General features: G+C 39.5%; 1 protein-coding gene across 7 annotated transcripts in view; it reads right to left on the bottom strand.

Annotated features, from left to right (window-relative positions):
* alpha-PheRS (phenylalanine--tRNA ligase alpha subunit) overlaps positions 1–25011 on the bottom strand; it is a 165337-nt gene that overhangs the window by 118390 nt on the left and 21936 nt on the right. For 6 of the 7 annotated variants that reach the window (XM_067138100.2, XM_067138103.2, XM_067138104.2 and 3 more), the window contains exons 3-5: positions 16400–16599; positions 3686–3907; positions 3490–3605 (exon numbers count right to left, since the gene is read on the bottom strand). In XM_067138100.2, coding sequence (XP_066994201.2) covers positions 3490–3605; positions 3686–3907; positions 16400–16599 — 538 coding nt within the window. The remainder of the gene's footprint in view (positions 1–3489; positions 3606–3685; positions 3908–16399; positions 16600–25011) is intronic. The other variant, XM_067138102.2, reaches the window with a different exon arrangement.

The following is a 25011-nucleotide window of genomic DNA, read 5'->3' as shown; positions in this document are numbered from 1 at the left end:
ACTTGTTCAGTTGGTTTTTGAAGGAAGTGTAGGTGGTAAGAACGGTAGGGGTAGACCAAGGTATGAATATGACATGCAGATTAGAGCAGATGTAGGATGCAATAGTTACGTAGAAATGAAAAGGTTGGCACAGGATAGGGTGGCATGGAAGGCTGCATCAAACCAGTCTATGGACTGATGACTCAAACAACAACACTTTACCAGTAAATAATGTATATGATTGTTTTAGTTTAGGAGTTAGGTAATTATTTTAAAAGGTCAGAGGGCACTACGAGTAGGTGGCCTGTCCTTTCTTCCTGGCCTCCATAGATACTGTAAAGATTTCTGGTAAATAAATAATGAATGAATTAATTTACAATTTGCTTTGAGTTTCACCGACACAGATAGGTCTTATGGTAATGATGATGGGATAGGAAAGGGCTAGGAATGGGAAGGAAGTGACCATGGCTTTAATTAAAGTACAGACCCAGCATTTGCCTGGTGTGAAAATGGGAAACCACAGAAAACCATCTTCAGGGCTGCCAACAGTGGGGCTTGAACCCACTATTCCAATGTTCCTTCAGCCTTTTCATTTAGTCCTTGTACAACATTTTTCTTGAAACAATTCCTCACTCTCTTTTCCTTCAACTTGTCTATATCCCATCTCCTTGTATTCCTTTCTTAAATTCTTGAACTTCAGACAGCATACCACCAAGTTGTGGTCGGAGGACTCTGGAGAGAATAGTAAGAGCTCTGCTCCTGGGAAGGTCTAGCAATACATCTCATGTCTGAATCTCTGCCTAATCACAATGAAGTCTATTTCATACCTTCCGGTGTCTCCAGGTCTTGTCCATATATAGAGCCATCGTTTGAAGTGTTTGAACCAAGTATTAGCAAAGGCTAAATTATGATCGGTGCAGAATTCTACCACTCAACTTCCTCTTTCATTCCTTTGTCTCAGTCCAAATTTTCTAACTATATTACCTTCTCTTCCTTGGCCTAGCACTACACTCAAGTCTTCCATCACAATTAGATTCTCATCTTCTTTTATATATGAATTAAATAATTTATCTCTTCATATATTCTTCCGATTTCCTCATCATCCACTGAACTAGTAGGCATAAAGACTTGCACTACTGTGGTGGCACTGGCTTGGTGTCTCTCTTGACAAAACAGGTTCACTATGCTGGCCATACTAGCTTACCGCTGCCCTATTTTCTTATTCATTATTAAACTCCTGTATTTTCTCTATTTGATTTTGTGTTGATAATTGTGTAGTTGCCAGACCAAAAACCCTGCCAATTTACTTCACTTATACCAACTTCATATAATTTCAAGCTTCTAACATTCTATGCTCTGAGTTGCAGAATGATGATTGCGCTCTATTGGAGATTAAATCAGGGACTATTTTATCTCCAGAAAGAATATTTTACTTAGGAATGAATATTTTATATTAGAAATTACATTTGAAAAATTTCCTCTTTTTTCCCCTTCTTCACAGTTTGCTTTACATCGCAATGTCACAAATACAGGGAGTATAGTTGAAGACTTCCCACTTCTGTTCACAGGCCGTAGGGATCCCAAAGCGGGGACATACAACTTGTGTCAAGCCTGGCGTGATAAGAAGTGTTGACAGCTGAGGCAGGAGGATGTTTAGCTAGTTCGCTGGTAACTGGACTTTTAAGGTGTTTTGTAAGGTTGTCATCACCATGGTACAGTACATTACAGTGCAGAGAATATTTCTGATTGAGTATTATTTGCACAAGAAGAAGAAACCAGTTAAAAGGTGAATTCAAAAATTTCATGAACAGTTTCCCGATTCAACAGTACCATCAAAACTTTACGTGCATCAACTTGTTCACAAATGGCGTAGTACTGGTTCCGTAATTAATAAGAAAAAACAAAAAAGAAGAACAGCTCTCACACAAGAGAGGTTAGAAGATACAGAGGCATGACTGCTAGTCAATCCACATAAGTCGTTTCGAAGATTAGCTCAGCAAACGGGTATTTCACATTCATTACCATGCAATGCAACAAAATCATTACATTTACGATCTTACCAGACTCATTCAAACCATAACATACAGCGTACAGATTTCACTGCAAGAGAAAGATTTTGCAATTGGCTAATGAATAGTGTTCGCGATCATATCGTCGACCGAAACTTTCTTTTAATGAGTGACAAAACGTGGTTTCATTGGAGTGGATATGTCAATTCACAGATCAATAGGATCTGGGATACAGAGAACCCGCATATTTTACAGCCGAGACCTCTGCATGAAGTGAAAGTGGGTGTATGGCGCGCTATTAGTGCCCAACAAATTATTGGTCCGATATTTTTTCAGGACACTATTACTTCCGACCGTTATATTCTCAACATTCTTGATCCATTTTTTGCTGAAATGACTGAAGAGGAAAAAAGGTATGGCTATTTCCAGCAGGATGGTGCGACGGTTCATATGGCATGTAGCTCTTTGAGAGAGTTGCAGGAAGTGTTCGACGATGATCAGATCATTAGTAAATACTTATGGCCACCTCGTTCACTTAATTTAAGCACCTGCTACTTTTATCTATGAGGAAATCTTAAAGGAAAAAGTTTAGAGGAATAATCCTCAAAGTGCAGAAGAATTAAAAATCAAAATTAGGAACACTGTGCATTCCATCAGTGTCCATGAACTGAAAAGTGTGTTTCGAAATCTATTTACAAGATGTGAAGCTTACATCACAGCTCAGGGAGATCACTTTCAACATCCTCATAAATACTGCTGAATTCAGGTTCATTTACTAGTTGACTTATTTATTTATCCTGAGCATATACAGCTGGTGAGTTCAGTTCCGTTTAGTTTCTATAGGTGAAATCATGCCGCCTCTTTGAGACAACTACGTCCACTCACCATTGCAAGCACTGCACTCGCTGTCATAACTTCTCTGCGCTCCTATGCCTTGGTACTCCGCGATTAAGTCTTAAAATATACTCCCTGTAGGTCTTATGGCAATGATGGAATAGGAAAGGGCTAGGAGTGGGTAGGAAGTGACTGTCACCTTAATTAAAGTAGTCCTAGCATTTGACTGATGTGAAAATGGGAAACCACGGAAAACTAACTTCAGGGTTGCTGGCAGAGGGGTTTGAACTCTCTATCACCCAAATGCAAGCTGACAGTTACGTGACCCAAACCACACAGTCACTTGCTTGGTAATTTTCTCCTTCCCCCATTTTCTGAGGTTGAAAAGAAAGCAGAAAAATAACGCAGGAACATGCGGTAGTACATCAGTTCCTGGCTGTATATACAACAACGTAAGCCAGATACTTCTTCGGTGGAGGATTTATCAAAAGGAGGAATCATAATTTGCCTTTACTGCATTAGGTGACCAAAAAAAAAAAAAACTAATTTATGCATTCACGGCTGATGAAAAAAGAAATAAAAACATATTTTAAAGAAGTGGAAATTTCCTGGTCATTCAGTGATATCATATACAACATTTAACGGTTTAAAAGAAAACAGACCATACCTGAAAGGAAAAATGTGTCATGAGCTTCACGAGCTGGGTGTTGCTGAGGTTGGAATAAAGCATCAAAATTCCAAAACGAACTCTCCACATAATTATTGGTTGGCATCTCTGTAAAGCTAGAACAAGAAAAATTGCATGTTATAAAAAATGAACAATAATTTGAATTCTTATGGAAATATTAAGACAAATTTCTTACCCCATCTCCAAGAAGATCTGTCTGATCTGAGCACGCACTTTGAGTAATGGGTGCAGGTGACCACCTTCAGGAAGAGTGCCCATAGAATTGTAGTTATATGGTTTGAAGACGAGATCTTTCCATGCACCAGTGGCAATCATTTCAGCAGTGAGATCATTCTCAACTTTCTGCAACTCTACAGTGAATTTCTCACCTTTATCAACATACAGACTATTAACAATTCTGCAAAAATAAAAACAGGAACATAATAACAATTTATTGTAATTGTAATACAACAAAGCTTGAATGTTTTCATCTCTGTTGAAATTACATTCAAGACTTTGTGGCTGTCAATTTATAAATTGATGCTTTCATTGTCTAGATTACTAAATACAATATTCTTTTGCATTTAGTATGTGAAACAGGCAGGGAAAACTTCCAGCATTTTGAGAACAGACATGGTTTACTTCTAAGGTATAGCTTCCCACCAGTTTAAGTCTTTCACATGCCTCAAATCCAAAGAAATATCATGTCGATCAATCTGATATCACACAACCATTCTTTGTCTTTTTTTTTTTTCCTTTTCTTTTTGCAAGTCTTTAAACATCAGGTGAAAAATTTTTTGGTAACACAAGAATTGAGGAAAGAACCTGGAATGCAAAACAAAGGCCATGGCCTTGTGGTGTTTTTGTTGTTGTTGTTGTTTTTGGCTAGTGGTTTAATGCCAAACTAACACACGGAAGGTGACATGAATGGGAAAGGGGTAAAATTGGGAAGGAAGCAGCTGTAGCCTTAATTAAGGTACAGCCCCAGCATTTGCCTGGTGTCAAAATGGAAAAGCATAGAAAATCACCTTCAGGGCTGCCGAAAGTTGGGCTCAAACCCATAACCCCCTGAATGAATGTTCACAGCTTCATGACCCGAACCGTGACCGTCTTTAATAATACTTTATTTTGGAATGCAATAAAGATTGAACAGAGCACTTGGGATTGAATACCTTGGTTATAATTTTGATTCACAATGGGTAAGTCAGAAAAAGTGGGGTATATGAGATACGTTCTTCGGCAGAAGGGCCAACTTTCTTGATAATGAGCATCCTCGTGTCCCTTAAAACTCTTGAAATGAGTAACTTTTCTAAAAATCTGCCCTTTTCTGGGCAAAATTAATTGGATCTTATAGTGATGTCACTGTATTGAATATTTCTCATCAAGCAAAGCTGAAGTACCACCTGATATGTGCTCAATAACTGTGATACCCTCCATATCCAGAAGACTCACTGTGCTGTGATAAGCAGCCACCAGCTGTCCCAGACGTGCGACTGATTATTCATTGACTATGCTCTGTCTACATTAGCACTGTCTCCTGCTGACCTGGAGTGACAATCTTGTCCACAGACATCAAGTGAGAAGGATGATCTAACTGTAGAAGTGAAAGGTGTCACTATAACATCATTCTACAAACCATCTTCAAAGAAGTTTGCCCTTATAGAATGTGTAAACTTCCCTAGCTAATGTGCAAAATTCTTGTAAGCAACTTCAACAGTCACAGTATAATGTGCGGACTGATGAAAATAGAGAAGCTGTTGAGCGAGATGGGCAGCCGCAAATGATTGAGTAATACATACAACTCAAAACAGCCAAAGCAGATGCTGGTATAGTGACACTAACCCAGAGAGCATCTTTATTAGTACCAATAGAAGAATTCGATGTATCAATTTTTTTTATTGTCTTGTTTTATATGGCGGCACTCAGACTACAAAGCCTGCTATTCTGTCCGACCATACATACATCTACATGAAGAGTTAAATATGTTTTAATTAACCTAATAACTTAGCTATGATCTAATCCTACTATGTTATAAGAAATTATTATTTATTAACCAGGTTTGACAGAGTTTCTTAAAGCGGAGATGGTTTGACACGCTCCTAATTTCAGCAGGTGGGGAATTCCAAATTCGGCTGGCGGCGACTGTAAATGATCTACTGTAGCCAACTGAGCAGTGAATGGGAATGCTTAGTACTGCGATGGATGATGATCTGGTAGGAATACTAGAAGGTGATGCTAGGTAATGGAATTGTGTGGCAAGGTATTCAGGTGTGTTAAGGTTCAGTATACGATGTAACAGGGAAAGATTGTGTAAATTTCGTCGCTCTCTTAAGCGTAGCCATGAAAGCCTACCAAATGCAGGAGAAATATGGCTAAACCTTGGTATACCTGAAATAAATCGAACGCATGCGTTATGTGCCTTTTGGAGCTTGATGGAAAGTGAGGCGTTCAGGTTACTGTATACTACGTCACAGTAGTCGAATATTGGCATTACCATACTTTGGATAAGCAGTTTTCTTACATTTTGGGGGAGTTTTTAAGGGAATGTAAGGAATACAACACTCGCTGGCTGACATATACCTGTTACATGATCGTTCCACTAAGGTTTTTATCCATTATCATCCCTAAGTTTTTAACTGTGTTTTTGAATAGTAACCGAGTGCCTCTTAATGTTACTGAATGGGTATGGACGTCTAAGTCGTGCGTGCGTTTTTTTTGGTAGCTAAAAGAATACACTGCGATTTTTGGGCATTGATTTTTAGTGCATGGTCATCGGTCCACCTACATATTCTTCCTAGGTCGTCATTCATATTATTTATTGCTGACGGTAAGTCACGAGGATGTGCATGTGTATATATCTGTATGTCGTCTGCGTACACATGATATTGACAATGTTTAATTACTTGTGTTAGTCCTGAAATGAAGATTGAAAATAGGAGTGGCGCTAGCACTGACACCTGTTGTATTCCAGTCTCTACAGATTGCCATGAAGAGAAATTTTCACCTGTAGATACACACTGCCAGTGATCAGAGAGATAGGAATACATCCAGGATAGTGTGCTTTGTGAGAAATTAAGAGCACGTAATTTTGCTATTAGTATGTCCGTGTCAACGCAGTCGAAGACCTTACTAAAGTCTAGAAGAGTTAAAACAGTAACTTCTCCCTTATTCATAGCTACTCCTATGTCGTTTGTAACTTTAAAGAGTGCAGTAGTTGTGCTATGATTGCTTCTAAAACCAGACTGGTATTTGTCAAGAAGCATATTGTTATTTAAATATGCGGTTATTTGTCTGTGAACTATTTTCTCCAAAATTTTGGACAGAAATGGTAAAATGCAAATGGATCGAAAGTTTTTGGGTTCCAGGGATTGTTGGTCTTGGGGAGTGGGCGAACAATTGCATATTTCCAAAGGGAAGGGAATATGCCGGTTATCAGTGAGGTATTAATGATGTGGGTTAGAGTTGGTAGGATTACATCTAAGAGTTTTTAACAGTAACTGTGGAACAATCTCGTCACATCCTGTTGCAGTTGTCTTTATACATAGGCAACTGCTTCCCACACAGCCTACATTGACCCGTAATGTACATAATTACATCTGGCATTCAGCACCTGTACTCATCAAGCCAACCACATTTGAGTTTCAAAAAGGCTGACTAGGAGGTGTTCAAATTACAGTTAGATCCTGCTGTTGAAAGGAGCCCTACCAACTGTGAAGAACACAAAACTTCATTACCGCTACACGAAAGATATCAAAAAAGACTATTCCTAGGGGCATGCAAAGAATGAGGGAAAACCATTACTTCAAGATCTCCATGCTACCTAATTAATGAACCCTTTCTCTGAAAAGGTTACCACCATATCAAACAATTTCAACGAGTTCATAAGTAAACGAAAGAGAAAAAATGGCTATTGGCTACCTCTGAGATAAACATGTCAAAGAGTAGCTGGAAAGCATAGACAACATTTCACAGCTTATCTTGCATTAAACAATACAATGCAGACCACTATAATATTACTGCAGATCAACTGGCTCATCATGAACAGGAAACCTGACATGTCCATGCAGAAAAGACTGTCACGTCTCACCCAAAAACTCAAAGAAGGGAGGTATGATATTAGGAATTAACAAATCAAGAATTGTTACAAAGACCTTGGAATGGCTCACTAATTTCTTCAATTGGTGCATTCGGTCTTAGATGATCCCCCAGTACTGGCTTACGACAAAAGTGGTGACACTCTTGAAACCAGGCAAGAACCAGAACAACCCCCAAGAACTTCAAGCCTGTCTCACTCTTGAGTCACCTTTCAAAACTGTTTGAATGCCTTACACTAAACAGAATTACTTCTTTTGCAGACAGTAAGTTAATTAATCAACAGACTGGTTTCAGACCAGGATGATCGTGTACAGACCCTCAATCGGTATACTGAGGATGGATTTCAGAAAGTCCTTGTAACAGGTGCTCTTTTCACCAACCTCATGATCTAGATGTTGGAACTCAATCCAGATCATTTTGCGAAGTAGAATCCAGGCTAAAGAACTGCCTCAACTGTCCACGTTGGCGGCAGCTATCACTCACCTCCGAGTATACAATTATTTTCCTGCTTAAAAAACCACTTCACACTCGATGCACTTTATGTGTAAACGTCTGGTTATTATACACACAAATTCTTACACAGAATATGTGTCCACGCAAATTGCAGTTGACAGATGGTGAAGGGCATGGTTGGGCTTGACAATGCTTGCGTGCTTGCCTTTGGACTGTTCGTGCCTATGATGTTCTTGTTGAAGACTTTCAACAGCAGCAGGGATAGATCACCACCAAAGTAATTAATTCTCAGCAAGCATTTCCCAAGTCTGAGGGTTTATGTTGGTCTCTAGGGTTTGCTCAAACTGGTCTTAAAAACAGTGTCACAAAGGGGCATCTTGGGGTCTTGTGCCTAAGCAAACTTCAAGACAGAGGATTTGGTGATGGAGCCTACTGCCATTTATAGCCAGACATGCCCAAGTCAATCAGAGTCAATAATCAATGATGGAAACTTCCACACAATTAATACTTGCTGCGCCTTTCCCGCGTCCAGGTACGACACAGTAAAAATTTCCCAACAGCCAGATGTACTCTCAGGGTACTTCTTCTTACGAGAAAAATATCTAATTTTTCTTCTTAGGCTTAGATTAACGTGAATTCTGAGAAAAGACAGGGAACGCACGCGACAATAATCGATGAACGTCTCCATCCTATCGCAATCTTGAGTAAATCAATCATTCACCACATAAATTCGATGTAAATTATATGATAAATATCTTAACAACTAAGTCTATCTACAATCAACCTCTACAAATCATCACTCACTTGATAAATAAAAAAATAATAACAGAAGACATTTATTAAATTAAGCATAAATGAAAGAATAGAGAACTCGAATCATCATGAAATTCCATCATCAATGAATAAAATCAGTCATAATTCACAATATTTTACATCTAAGTCAGCGCTGGCTTAATAAAAATATTAATAAACTGAATCCAATGGTTCTGAAATGAACTTTTGTTTCTTAACATATTATTTGTCTGAGGTTTAAATCAGTCATTCAATTACTGTGTAAATAATTAATTAACTTACAAGAAAGTTCATGATTTAAATCAATCACAATAACACAATCACATTGAAGTTTAAAATGAAATATTTCCTTATAGTTGATGAATTTCCTGTTTATGCAATCTGAACTCGTTCTTAAATTTGTTCTCTGGCGTAGACATATTTTTTGACAATTGACGGGCTAAGGTTACTATCCCTATTGCCTACCAAAATCTAGGCTCCTAACATCCTGGCCTATCATTTGAAATATCAGATAAATTATTAATCATCACTCAAAATATAAAATAACCTACAACACTTCTAACTAAATAATTCTTAATTTGCTACTATAAGGCTCAATATGCATACATTCACTTACTAGACTCATATTCAACATATCATTCTTGTGCAAGTAATTCCACAAGTATTTACTTTATGATATCTCGATACTATATAACTATGTTGTACACTATGGCTATATTGACTTAATATATCTCTCACTTCACACATGTTACGAGAATATGTCATAAGACACGAATATTTCAACATCAACAGCTGTATTTGACATTATGGTAACTCTCTAATCTCAACTATACACATAAATCCACCATTCATACCTTACTTTGTGTTATTCCCATGGCGTATTTCCTTCATGTGCTTGAATTGCTTATTTGATCCAAACATGTATATCTAAACTTTTATCAACCATATTTACGTCTTACAATCACCTAAATTCACATTACCATTCTCAAATTACTTCATATAACTTCTTTCTCAATTATTAAACCTTCAAACAATTCCATATCATCATTATCAATACCATATTTCATAACTCATAACTAGAGATGGGAATTTGCCTATTTTATTCCTATGCTCAGAAACGTAGGCTTTTGAGATATAAATCCGTTTCAGGTTCCTTTAAGCTGGATTTAGTTGATTTTATTGTGCCTATAAATGCCTATTTCAGGGGTTTGTGCCTATTTGGAGTATAATTGCCTATTCGATGCCTATTTGATGCCTTTTTAATCCATTTTAAAGAAGCCGGTTTTCTTCCAGTGCATTATATTGTAACTGATGTGCTCGACAGTATTATCTTCTCATTTCTCAAGATCTGTTTACCCCAGGAACAAAAATGGGAATTCTTGGAAGTCACCAGAAATAGTTCTTGGGAAATTTCCGTCAGGAGAAACAAGGAACAATTTGACCTCGAAGCCTTCAACCCCTCCAACATTCTAAGACATATGCGAGAACCAATCAACGTCGAACCCTTATACCTCCTTCTCGATGTGAACTGTTGTACGCGTGCGCTTTATCTTCAGAACGTGTTGCGATTTATTGTGAAGAAGAAGGGTGTCTGTGGCAATACCCGAAGAAAAATCATCGGGTGAGTTGGATGTGCGCTTAGGGGCGTGCAGCTGTGAGCTTGCATCCAGGAGATAGTGGGTTTGAACCCAACAATCGGCCGCCCTGAAGACGGTTTTCTGTGGTTTCCCATTTTCACACCAGGTAAATGCTGGGGCTGTACCTTAATAAAGACCACGGTCGCTTCCTTTTCACTCCTAGGCCTTGAGCATCCCATCGTCCCCATAAGACCTATCTGTGTCGGAGTGACGTAAAAAATGTAATTGCAAAGAAAAATCGTCGAAGTCCTACTGGCTAAAGCGGTGGATCACAGGGGATCCCAATTTCACGACGGATGGAAAGGTAGTCTTCTGCCAAACTTGGTAAGTTCGTTTGTTCCTTTTATCTTTTTTACTATATAAGTAAGAATACTGCTAGAGGCAACTTCTCAGTAAAAATAAGACACCACAGATAGTCATTCCTGGTGGCCTAACATCTGCTTTGCAGCCACTAGATGTATGTATTAATAAACCCTTTAAAGACCACTTACGTCAATTTTACAACGAGTGGATGATGAGCGGCGATCAGCAATTGATGCCTGCTGGAAATATCAGGCGTCCACCCTTGGACTTGTTATGCTCGTGGGTGATGAAGAGTTGGGATCTTATACCACCTGAACTAGTCTCCAAGAGCTTCAAAGGGACTGGGATTACGAATGCACTAGACGGATCCGAAGATGATGCAGTGTGGCAGAGAGACGAAGAATCTGATACTGGTATTAACAGCGGTGAGGACGGCGCATCAGATACCGAAACCTGCGATAGCGACACAGAAGATTTGGAATAAATTGTGTACCGGTAAGTCCGTATATCACAACAAAGCGATAATTTTTTGCAAGTGTAATATTTTAACTTTAATACTCAAATTAATGACAATTAATTTAATACGTTCATTATCAAACAAGTTCGACAAGTAAGCGTTCATTTTGATAATTAATAGAATAATATTCTCCCTTTTAAATATTCTACTGTATTTGTTTTTCTTTGCGCTATAGCCAATCAATTATCTATATATGTATAGAATCATCGGTCTTGTCTTAAAGGAATCTACTATTTCAAATTATTTATCTTCTGAAAATTCAATTTGTTCCTTAATTATTTTTCTTAAGGAATGATTCTTTCGTATCTTTCTCTTTCTTCAACACTTCTAGATAATGAGTTCTGATGAGTTACTAACCTTGCGTATCGGCTTTATCGGCAAACTATTTAAAGAAATACTCATATATACTCCTTATAATTTTTTACTGTGCTATAGCAAGTATCTTGCTGTCTTTTCTTATTTTGGAGCAGTAATTCTTCAGAAATTCCGCTGTAGTCTTGATTATTTCTCTCTCCAACGCAGTAATAGCGACTTGCTTCCTATTGCCTCAGGTTCAATTTTTCAAGCGTGTTATGTTAATAATATATTTAAAAATTCTTGTTTTTTTTTTTTGAAACAATTCACCTGACATTGCTCTGTTCCCCACCACCTTGTAAAAATAGACGACCCAAGTTAGTCATGGCCTCCTAATGTATTCATATCTCAAGATTCTCTTGTGTACAATCTGGGCCTGTGTGGTCTATACCTTTTCTGGACGCTATTTTGTAATACGTCGGAAAATGCAATGGGCACATTGCCTTCTCTCTGAAACTGCAAGATTGGTGACATGGTCTTTGCCAAGACTAAACTCACAAATCATTCCAGATATCCAAAATGTTTAAGCACTGCCTACATAGCAGATCATAGCATAGAATCAAAGGTCTTTTCCAGATGATGAAACCATGAACAACAGTTTCTGATGCTCCCTACAATTTTCCTGAAGTCGTCTTGCACAGATCGTATCAATTTTGCCTCTGGAAACTCAGAAACCACTCTGAGATTCAGGGAGAATCCTATCAGAAATACAAAGCATGTTTTTTAAGCAAGTACCGTTTTTAAATATGGCTGCTGCTGCTGCGCTTCGGTCATCACTCAGAGCACGCACTCTCAGTACGTACACCTGCAAGCTAGCCATAAATGACATTACAGATGCATTCACCCATAATTAATGTCTGTTTATGCATATTGAAAATGCCTCTGACAATTAACGATTTACACACTGTGATTTGCTTTCTAAATGATAAAGACGTGAAAGTCGTTGAAATTCGACAAATTAGTGAAAGTGTATGGAGAACGCACTGTGAGGGAAGGAATGGTAAGAAAATGAGTTAGAGCATTTAAAGAAAGCCATACTAATGTCCACGACGAGAAGCGTAGTTGGTGACTGTCTGTCATTACTGAAGACTTGGTACAAAAAATTGATGCAAAGGTTCAAGAAAACAGATGGTGGATGATTTCATCATCATTGCCTAAAATTTCAAGGAGTGATCTTTATGAAATTGTGTCAGGATACTCAGATTATCGGAAGTTGTGCTCACGCTGGGTACTGAGAATGCTGATAGAGGTGCACAAAATAAAGCGCATAGACAGTGCTTTGACTTTCCTTGAGCGGTACAGTAATGAAGGTGATGTGTTCTTAAGCCGACTTTGTTGGTTGCCACGTAGAGTAGATTGGCGCGTGTGGCAAAGTAGACTTGCTGAGCTTGATCGAGGCGTTCCCAGGCAGAGAGTGCCCAGAGGATCGACTCTATATTGTGTCGGTCCCGGCCTGAGGGTAGTAGAAGCAGCTGCTGTTCGAGATGCTTGGCGAGTTGTAGGACCTTCGTGGGATCGGGATTGGTCCATCTGGTGGTGAGCTGCTGTGGACGAAGGTGCCGCCAGACGGACGCTGGGCGAGGAGGTTGGACTCTCCCCTCTGCCTCTTCCCTCCCTGGCTGCTGACTGTCCCCGAGCTGCCTCAGCACCCACCTTTTATAGCCTGAAGCGGCTTGCGTGTATGAGAGCAGCACGGGGCGCAGCCCGCGAGCCAGCGAGGGATAAAGGCGACAAGGCCAGTGAGGCTGTGCCTTGCCCGTGCTTTTATTACTATAAATATACATACAAATACATAGTCATGAGCGTGGTCGAAACGCATAGATTAACATAATGAAAGAAATCACAGTGGCAAGAAAGAAGAACAAAATGAAACAAGCAAAATTTAGATGCGCAACCTGGTCCCTGGGGTAAGACTGGAAGGTTGCTGTGGTCCGGGTTGCAGCGTTGGGCCCTGGAGTGTCTCCACAGGTGGTAGACCCGTGAGAGACCGCTGTAGGACTCCCGCAGGCGTCGGGGACGGGCTCCGATGGTGGCTGCAGGACGTCCTCTCGCAGGTCCCCTGGCTCATGTAGGTGCTGTGGTTGTTGCAGGCTTGGCCCCCCGTGCGCCGCGGCCCCGTCCTCGGGATCGACCTCGGCTGACCGGGGGTGGCCGAGCCACCGGCTGAAAGGTAAAGCCTTCCGGTGTCCAGGCGAGAGACTCCGATGTCGCCTGATCCAGCTGGATGGCTTGGGCCCACCCTTTGTTGGTTGCCACGTAGAGTAGATTGGCGCGTGTGGCAAAGTAGACTCGCTGAGCTTGATCGAGGCGTTCCCAGGCAGAGAGTGCCCAGAGGATCGACTCTATATCGTGTCTGTCCCGGCCTGAGGGTAGTAGAAGTAGCTGCTGTTCGAGATGCTTGGCGAGTTGTAGGACCTTCGTGGGATCGGGATTGGTCCATCCGGTGGTGAGCTGCTGTGGACGAAGGTGCCACCAGACGGACGCTGGGTGAGGAGGTTGTAGTTGGCTGTCGTCGTCGGCGGGCTGCATCACGGTTGTGTTCTGATCTGGTTCAGATCCTTCGTCGTAAGTCTGGATCCGGTCGAGCTGTTGCTGGAATGATGTCTGCTGGAGGGAAAGATTGTTCACCAAAGTCTTCAGCTCTTGAATTGCTTGCAGGGTAGTGAGGTCTGTGCTTGCGGTGGCCATGCGGGGTGTGTGGCCTGGCTCCAAGGGTTCTCTGTCCGTTGAAGTATCCCGACTCCTGGAACGAGTCTTGGGTGCTGGCGACGATCCTGAATGCAAGACAACCCCCACTTTTTCCTTCAAAAAAATGAAATCAGGCTTAAAAAGTGCTTTATAAAGTCATATGAGTGCCTTTCTTGTATAGTATGCATTTTTAGACAATCTTAGTTTTAACGCCAACCCCAAACATTGGCTTCAGTCATGCCGTATTTGTTTGCGGCTGCACAATTATTCTTTATTTCTGTAGGTTTAATAACCATTAAATAAAAATTGGCATCATAATATAAAAGGGAATGCATTAAAAATTTGCCGGCAATACCTGTTCCACACATCTGTACTATACGACGATCCATCAGGAAAATATTCTTACTGTCTACAAAATTGTTACTTTTACTCAGCGTCAGGTAGAACTGGCTGCCGCTACACACAGGTCTCACTTGCCAGGTTTGGCCGACTTCAGTGGCTAGCGATGTATAGAGAAAATATTCTTACCGTCCATAAAAGTGTTTACTCAACGTCAGGTACAACCGGCTGCCGCTACACACAACTGTCAATTGCCAGGTTTGGCCGACTTCAGCGGCTAGTGATGTATACGCCTCATACGGACGCTACGCTGAAGATCAGCGGATGAGTTCATTGTGTTGTGGTTTGGCCATTCCACCCTTGTATTTTTCGCGCACATACCTCACAATTTCATCCTTGTTGTGGGCCACGGAATGGATTTTTTGTACAGTATTCATTTTTTAAGCTATCTTTGTCTTCACCGCAACAGGATGCCCCAGCCTGACATTACAACTGTCCAAATATTACAGGGACAGCTACCTTAAACCAAATCCTAGCAAAACACACGTTACATATTTCCATAATCATGCTGCAAAGCACAAACTGAACATCAATCAGGAAGGAAGGCAATTTGAGCTCACCACTATTGTCAAATATCGTGGAGTTCAGCTCAATCGGTCTCTTACTTTTAAAGCATGTCATTCTGAACGTATGACGGTCACAGCCAGTAATAGTTTGCTAAGCATGCTAACAGGGTCAAGCTGGGGAGTATATACAGCCACTGTACGAACTACAATCTTGGCACTTTCTTTTTCTACAGCTGAGTATGCTTGTCCTGTACATGTCAACTCTGCCTATTCCAAGAAAGTGGATACTACTTCGAACAATACATGCATGTGTTTTCTTGCTACCTCAAACCAACAAATGTCTGAAAATTATACCACACTTCTGGCATAGATCCATCTCCAACCTGACGGTAAGCAGCAACTGAAACTGAGAAATTCTGACAAGAGATGGACGATCGTCATCATCTCCATGCCATGAAGCAGTACAATGACGATTCAGGTCAAGGAGAGTTTCATTCATAACATCCAGGCAGCATCAGTCCACACTACCCTGAAATCGGCCAACAGAAGGAACTCCAGCACATACTAAACAACTTTGGCCCTCCTGGAAGACCCTTAACCGGATAATAGCTGGAATGACAAGAACCAAGACTACACTCAAAAGATGGGAGTTATACTCATAATGCGGGTTGTGACTGTGGTGCAATTCAAGATCTTCAGCATCTATTTCACTGCCCAAATTGCCCTGTGGAAACTCAACTTGAAGACTTTGTTACGTCGGCAATAAAGCTATTGTGGCTGCTTCACACCAGAGCACTTGAGGTCATTTGGTATTATCATTATCAGTCAAAAGAAAGACCTAATTTTTAAATTCACTGGGCAGATCAATAAATCTAAACTATCATGCTGACCACATCATATGATGGAAAATATTTCTCTAGTCACATAATTTTCAACAGTTCAGAATCTACAAGAATGATGTAATTACTCAACAAATCATAAATTTCATTTTACTGGTAAAGAGGTACAGAACCCTCAGTGTTATAGAAGTGCAAATCGGCTATTTTACAATGGAAGGTTTCAAGGCATTAATTACAATGTGCAAGTTATGAAAAGGTGAAAAATGCTCTTTTACTACATAGTGTGTTCAATGAAAAACACCTCTCGCAAACACAAAGGATACGTACACCTGCTCAATCAGCTTCCTCTTCTTGTATACATCTTTGTCAGCTTGGGACACCTTTTCAGAACAGTTCTTAAAAATATGATCAAGATGTATCTGCACAGTATCTTCAGTAGGTGCATTTGAAGGCTTAACAATGCCTTTCTCTACTCGGAGCCAGCCATTGGCCACAGCTTTATTGAAACCAATCTTGGTGCCTTGTGTCTGAAATGGAAGAAGCAAACATAGCATTACAGTTTCCTTGAGTGTGTAGGATTTACAGTCGAACCTCAACATCTCGAACTTCCATTACTCGAATTTTCAGCATTTCAAAGTAACTTAAATTTCCCGGTCACTTCTCCTATTCTTCACATGCATTTATTCCCCTATTACTCGTAACTGTGCAATACGGCATTTGTGGTTTGTGAGGAACAAATGACATGAAATGGCGTATGGCTTTTAGTGCCGGGAGTGTCCTAGGGCATGTTCGGCTCACCAGGTGCAGGTATTTTGATTTGACTCCCACGGGCGACCTGCACGTCGTGATGAGGGGGGAAATGATGATGAAGACAACACATACACCCAGCCCTTGTGCCGCCGGAATTAACCAATGGTGGTTAAAATTCACGACCCTGCCGGGAATCGAACCCGGGACCCCTGTGACCAAAGGCAGCTTGCTAACCATTTAGCCATGGAGCTGGACTGTGAGGAACAGTTAACAAGTAAAGGAAGGGTACAATGATGCTGGGAGATAATACGAATGGAAAAAAACAAAAAACCTAAAATTTTTAGAAAATCTCGGCTGCAAGGTTTTGATGAGAAGTTTCAATGTGAAGGGAGAAAAGGTTAACAGTAACAAACAGAAAAGACTAATGGATGTTTTTCAAAGCTGTTAATGGAATTATGTTTCTTGTTTCGCTACTGTATGTACTGTTTCCTGTCTTCTAAAAGTTACTATAAAAAGGGTTATAATTTATTAAAGTGATGCCATAAAACAGTTTGTATATTTTTAAATACTAGCGGCATAATTCACTATAAAGATCTCCTGAAAGAATTTAACTTCACTTCATTATTAAACAGATGTATAATAAATGATCAAAAATACCTCCATAGAGTTATCAATAATGTGGTAGATAACAGTTACTTTCTATAACAATTCTCGTTCAATACCTGGAAAGGAAGTTTAAGACACAGACATCTCTTGTTTCTTCAGATTTCTAAAACAGTACTTTATAGAAGCTCACCACTGTTCAGAATGTGCACTACTTATAACATCACAGTTCATAAATATCTTGATCTTGATCTCGACTTTGCTGTTAGATACAATTATTATGTAAAATTATTAAAGAAGGCCCACAGTTAAAGTAATGGTCGCACTATTCTGGGCACTTTGAGTTCAGTTCACTATTTCTGAAGGTTTACGATATAGGTGTATATATGTACTATATTTATACTTATTTCTTGGTTAATTTGTGTTTCATTTTAGTGTTTTATTTTATTTAAATTAAAATAATTTAAATATAGATAAAGAAAATGTAGGGAAAACTGCAAACAAGTTGTCATTACTAACGTCTCTTTGTACTTAAGATTTAATGTGCTTTTCATACTGATTGCCACAACTCATCTCTTACCAAATACATATATTACATGCGTTACTTTACATGATTTTCTTTCTATATGTCAGTTGCTTTAACTGGTGTCAGTCTAAGATTGGAGTTATTTCTTTTGTAAATACTAATTCCTAATTTATTTTATGTTTCTGTATTTCTACTTTTTAAATCATTTTTAGATATTATTTTAGGTCATAAGTCCACTTTGAACCTGAAAAAGTCTACTTTTTAAATTAATTTTTAGATATTAAGTATATTCAAACTTGAAAAAGTATTAATGTGCTGTAAATTCCATTTGCTACTTAACTTATTAATAATGTTGTATATTTTTATTTTTAGATATTAAGTTCCTTCTGACATTTGTTATTTTTAATAATTAATGCATAGTGACTAAGCCACCTGTAATTGGAGAAACATCTCTGTTGGTGGTATGAAATAAATAAATAAATAAATAAATAAATAAATAAATAAATAAATAAATAAATAAATAAATAGAATGTAGACTATTCAGTATAAGCCCGTAAATACATATGATTCAATTATGTGCTATACATGCTCAAAAACGGCATTCTCTAATCTCGAAAGTTCGATAACTCGAAATAAAATTTAGCTCCTGAGGTGATTCAAGATATCAAGCTTCCACTGTACTATGAATAAAAATTAAACAAATGACCAAAAATTTGGATGCACATGACACAAGATCTAAGAAAAACTAACAGCAGTCTAGTAGTAAACTAGGGATATTGACAATGTGTAAGAGCGATGGACAAATGTCTCCATTGTTATCTCATGAATAATATATTGTCTAATTCAATTATTAATTGCAATTTTCAACCAATTAAGCCATATTCAATAAAGATATCAGAAAGAAGATTAAAAAGTTTTGAGAAAATGAACATCCAGAGTCACCAGAGGAGAATATTTCTTTTAGACAGAGTTATCAGGCAAGCATACTCAGTTTCTATTTACAGCTTTATAAAGCTGGGTGACAGCCCTAAATGAATATCAGTGATTGATTGAGCAACTGATTTTGAATAACGTTAATGTATGCATGTAATACCATTGATTTATCCATTTCCAGAAGTTTGTATGCAACTAGCAAGACCATCTACAATATCTCAGACATAAATTCTACTATTGATTGGCGGGAAAATTGGGAAATTCGTTGTGGTGGTGGTTGTAATGGATGAGTAGTTTAGACATGGTTATGTTTACATTGTGTATAGAGGATAAGAGTGCGCGTAGAGGCGCGCGGCTGTGAGCTTGCATCCGGGAGATAGTAGGTTCGAATCCCACTATCGGCAGCCCTGAAGATGGTTTTCCGTGGTTTCCCATTTTCACACCAGGCAAATGCTGGGGCTGTACCTTAATTAAGGCCACGGCCGCTTCCTTCCAACTCCTAGGCCTTTCCTATCCCATCGTCGCCATAAGACCTATCTGTGTCGGTGCGACGTAAAACCCCTAGCAAAAAAAAAAAAGGATAAGAAGTGCTATTTCAACCCCATTTTTGAAATATAAAGTATATATGCATGTTTAACAATTCGTGTACCCGTGATATCATTGGAAAATGGCCAGCACATAAGAGGAAGAATAAAAAAGGTCCAAGATTGAATTATGCAGAAACCACAATCTTACCTCAAAATCAACATACTTTAAAAGGAAACCTCACAAATTAAAAACTTGGAAACATCCTCATTTCAAAAAAGGTAAATGGCAACTGGACCATGTTTTCATGGATAAATTTTACCATCGTGAAATGTACAATGTCAAAGTCCAAGGGGGAAGGGGGGGGGGGGGAGACTCAGGGTCAGATCACTATGTAGTTTATTATTTATTTATTTACATATTTTACGCCCACATTGGAGCACTGAAATCAATACATTTGAGTTAATTTCTTCTTCTTCTTCTTCTTCTCCCAGAACTTTTTCATCCTCTCCGACCTGGAAGCCCTTTGTGTGTCCGATATAGTATATTGTTTCCGTTCAACTACTTTTAGTTTGAGACTTATGCTTTTGTTCTTCAAAATCCTCTTCTCTTTTCTGTCTTTGATTTGTTGCCGAGTTATACCCAAACTATGTAGTTTAGATCAAAATAAAATTAATTCCAAGGCTTAAGAAAAGACCCCCATGTAAAAATAGAAAACAATTTGACCCTACCACCTTAATAAGTAATAGTGAGTACTGTAGGAAAACAGGGGAAGGATCTGTCAACACTAATACATTAGAAGAACTGACCACCAAACTAAAATCGATAGCAGAAGAGTTAGCTCCAACAAATCCTAGGAAAAAAAAAACATGAATGGTGGAATAAAGAATATGAACAGGCAATTGAGAGAAGATACCAAGCTTGGATAAATCATCAGCCCCAAAGTCAGACAAATCAAATTTAGAACTAATAAAACAAAGAAAATCAACCCACAAAATCATCAGACAAACCAAAAGTAAATATCTTAAAAATACCTTAGAAAAGGTAGAAAAGAGTTTAACAAAAAACAATAATGAGATTATTATAAAAACTTCAGCAAATACCTTAAAAAATATAACCTCCCAATATTAATGCTGAGAGATAAATCAGGAAAATTAGCCCATAGTGATAAAAAAATGCAGAAATCCTCGCAGAGACATTCAAAAAACTTTAAAATTGCGATGACCCACTGGAAACGTTGGAAGTAAATACTGACACACCCATTTTAACCACCCCAGATCAAATAGATTAATGAGGTAGAATTTGCAATTAAGGAACTAAAAAATTATAAGCCATGTGATGAAGACCTAGTCTTTGCAGAAATCTGGAAAAACACAGGGAAACTAACAATCATAAATCTACATCAACATCTAGTCAAAATGCGGATCACAGAGAAAATCCCAGAACATTGGACCTTACACGTAATTCATCGATTACTCAAAAAAGGAGATAAAACTAATCCAGACAATTACAGAGGAATAACACTTTTGGACTGCACTTACAAAACTTTCTCCTGCATAATTTACAATACGATAAAAAACATTCTGGAACCACAACTTGGAGAATACCAAGGAGGATTTTGCCCATACAGAAGTTGCCTAGACCAAATTCTCAGCCTGAAACTAATAATGGAATACCGTATTACAAATACAGAAATAAACAGCTGTTCATTTCATTCATAGATTTCAAAAAGGCTTATGATAGCATACACAGACCCACTCTTTAATAATAATTTTTTTTTAAATGTTATTTGTTTTACATCCCACTAACTACTCTTTTATGGTTTTCGGAGACGCCGAGGTGCTGGAATTTAGTCCCGCAGGAGTTCTTTTACGTGCCAGTAAGTCTACCGACACAAGGCTGACGTATTTGAGCACCTTCAAATACCACCGGACTGAACCAGGATCAAACCGGCCATGTTGGGGTCAGAAGGCCAGCGCCTCAACTGTCTGAGCCACTCAGCCCGGCGACCCACTCTTTCAAAAATTCTCAGATCATATGGACTTCATCCTAAATCAACAAAAATTATTGAACTAACTTTTCTTTGCTAGTGGCTTTACGTCGCACCGACACAGATAGGTCTTATGGCGACGATGGGATAGGAGAGGCCTAGGAGTTAGAAGGAAGCGGTCATGGCCTTCATGAAGGTACAGCCCCAGCATTTGCCTGGTGTGAAAATGGGAAACCACGGAAAACCATCTTCAGGGCTGCCGACAGTGGGATTCGAACCCACCATCTCCCGGATGCAAGCACATAGCCGCGCGCTCCTAACCACACTGCCAACTCGCCCAGTGAACTGAACTAACTTTAACCAACAAAATTTCAAATGTAAAGTTCAGGGGAGGAATGTCAAATGCTTTTACAATAAATACAGGCCTCAGACAAAGTGACGGATTATCCCCACTGCATTTCAATGTGGCTCTAGATTACATCATGAAAATTTGGCAAAAAGAAAACCCACCTAAAATCAAAATTGGAGCAAAACCTTCAATAAGGACAAACTGCCTAGGGTTTGCCGATGATTTAGCTTTTTAGCCCTTGACATGGATGAAGTCCATGCTCAGATCACCAGTCTCCAGAAAATTGCATTAAAAATAGGTTTAACTGAGATCATGCCAATGTAACCCCAAAGGGTTTATAAATGAAGTTATCATAAATGATCAAAAAATTAACATAGTTCTACAATTTAAATACTTGGAGAAATCATTATGCATAACTTAAGCTAGAAAGCAACATGGATAAATAGAACCAACAAAATGAAAACAGCACAATTTCTAACCTGGTCAACTTATTAAAAAAAATGCTTGTCAATAGACACTAAGATCCAAAACTACAAAAGTGTAACTTTGCCCACAGCCACTGATGCTTGCAAAACCTTGCTCCAAATTAAAAATTAAAGAAGAACTAATCAGCTCCTCAGAACTGAAAGAGGAATTATAACTTCTGCAAAAAAAGTACCAGGTTGAAGGAGTCTGGAGAATCCTCCCCAATGAAACTGTCTATTGAGAGATTGACCCAGTTACCAGCACGATGGAGAAGAAAAGAATCTCTTATTTCTTTCACATCTTACGATTACCAGAAAACAGGATTTTACGACAACTAGTGATGAGAAATCCTGGGAAAGAAGACAGGAGGGCATTGGATCAAAGAAATTCAAAAGGATCTTAAAACAGTTGGACTCGAAATTACAGATACAGAGTACAAGAATAAAATTACCACCCTACTTTTTTTTTTCCTATTTGCTTTACGTCTCACTGACATAGATAGGTCTTACGGCGACGATGGGACAGGAAAGGCCTAGGATTGGGAAGGAAGCGGCCGTGGCCTTAATTAAGGTACAGCCCCAGCATTTGCCTGGTGTGAAAATGGGAAACCACGGATAAACATCTTCAGGGCTGCCAACAGTGGGGTTCGAACCCACTATCTCCCGGATACGAGCTCACAGCTGCGCGCCCCTAACAGCACGGCCAACTCACCCGGTCCCACCCTTCTTAGGAATCAAATTTTCAACTGAAATGATGCACAGAAGGCCTGCAGAGATTTCAGACGAATTAAGAACACTGCGATCACAACGAATGAAGAAGTACTGGGCAGATAAGAATCAAACAGTACAACCTTCAAAGAAAAAGTGTACTGTACATGGAAGACTCAAGTGGTCCAATGTGGCCAATAAAGTTAATAATAATAATAATAATAATAATAGTAATAATAATAATAATAATAATAATAATATTGAAAGGCATGGAATTTAGATGGTTGTAAGGGACATGTGGTTCACCCATGATTATACCGAGTGGTCCACCAGTTCCTTGTGATCCATTTTTATGGATCCCTTCACATTTACTACATTTCTGAAAGACATCAGTCTCTCTCCCTAACTCAGGGTAATATAATGAGATGTGTGTCTACAGGCTAGAAGACAACAGGAATCATGAGCACCACTATGAATTCATAATGAGAATCTCGAATGAACCCGTAAAACGAGTACAGATATGCAGAACATGTACTTTAAAACAAGAGGTGGACGCACAGACCAGGAGCACAGTACTGTATAGGCTGAGAAGTGGGCGCCATAGGTCAAGTGTCGCAGTAGCTCACATAGCAAGCGGGCCGGGAGATATGTGAAAGTGGACAGTGCTCGAGGTAGGAGATTCGAATCCCACATAAGAATTTTTTTAACAGCCAGTTGCCTGGGATGTGGTCAGGTTGCATATTTAATAGCTTCCAAGGACTGATTTGTTTATTTGACCCTGTAAAAGACCGTATGTATCATTGCAATGGGTATAGTGCTGGGATGGACGAGGATGAGATGATGGTCTGTGGCCAGTTAGCTACGTCATACATGTTCCAAGCTTCGTAGACCACAGGTAGGGCAAAGTATGCCCTACTGGAATGATAACAACATGCGATGGCAGGTAAGAATGTAGCTGCGCAAACTCTTCTCCTTCGAAGCAATTCACAACACAAAGTTTATTCACTGCCTCGATATGTATTCCAGCGACGAATATGTGGATATGTTACTTATCTGTACAGAAGCTAGACAGAATGCATACCAGGCACAAGGTCTGTACCAAGAACGCTATCCAGCTAGACGACAACAGACGGGCATTTAAAGATAAAAATTTCATGATGTTCCATATTGAACTGTATCACAATTAAATCGAAATAACAAGTAACGTAGTTCAACCTATTTACTTGTATTGTATTGATTAGGTTGATCTACGTTATTTGTTATTTCAATATAACAGACGGGCATAACATTTCGGAGTGTGGAAAAACACCTGCGGGATACTGCATCCCTGGGAAGGACATGACCTGTTTGAGATCCCATGATGTCTACTGACAATGAAGAGGTCATGTTTGATGCTATTTGGCGTAACCTTCATACTAGCACATTGGCCATTGAACAGTAGACGAACATCAGCCGAGCGTCTGTTATGCGGATATTGTATACCCACTGGTTTCACCCGCACCATCTGCACTTTCACCAGGAGCTCCATGGTCATGATTTCAATGGCCGGGTGGCGTTCTGTCAATGGATCCTACAGCATGTGGACACTGATCCTGCTTTTCTAGCGACTCTCTTATTTACGGACGAAGCACGATTCCACAAGAATGGAACCGTTAATCACCATAATATGCATTACTGGAGTGTTGATAATCTTCATTGGGTGCAACAGACAGCTTTTCAGATACAGTGGGGCATGAACGTATGGTGTGGAATCAGGTGATCACCTCATCGGTCCCCATTTCCTTGAGGGCCATCTGACTAGCCAACGCTATATGTGGTTTCTCCGAGATGAACTACCACCGTTTTTGGAACATATGCTACTCCTTGACAACTGCAGGATGTGGTTTCAACATGATGGAGCTCCACCGCACGCGGCAGCGGTCGTCCGGAACCATCTCCATGCGACGTATCCTGAAAAATGGATAAGATGGGGAGGACCTGTCCCCTGCCCTGCCAGGTTGCCTGACCTTACGCCCCTGGATTTTTTCTGTGGGGCCAGGTAAAACAACTGGTGTAAGCACAGGAGCTGGCCAGTTCTCGTCACCTTAATCA

Source organism: Anabrus simplex, chromosome 1, assembly GCF_040414725.1.
Source record: "Anabrus simplex isolate iqAnaSimp1 chromosome 1, ASM4041472v1, whole genome shotgun sequence".
Taxonomy (NCBI): Eukaryota; Metazoa; Arthropoda; class Insecta; order Orthoptera; family Tettigoniidae; genus Anabrus; species Anabrus simplex.
Note: the sequence above shows the minus strand (reverse complement) of the source record. Positions and strands in the feature narration are given on the sequence as shown.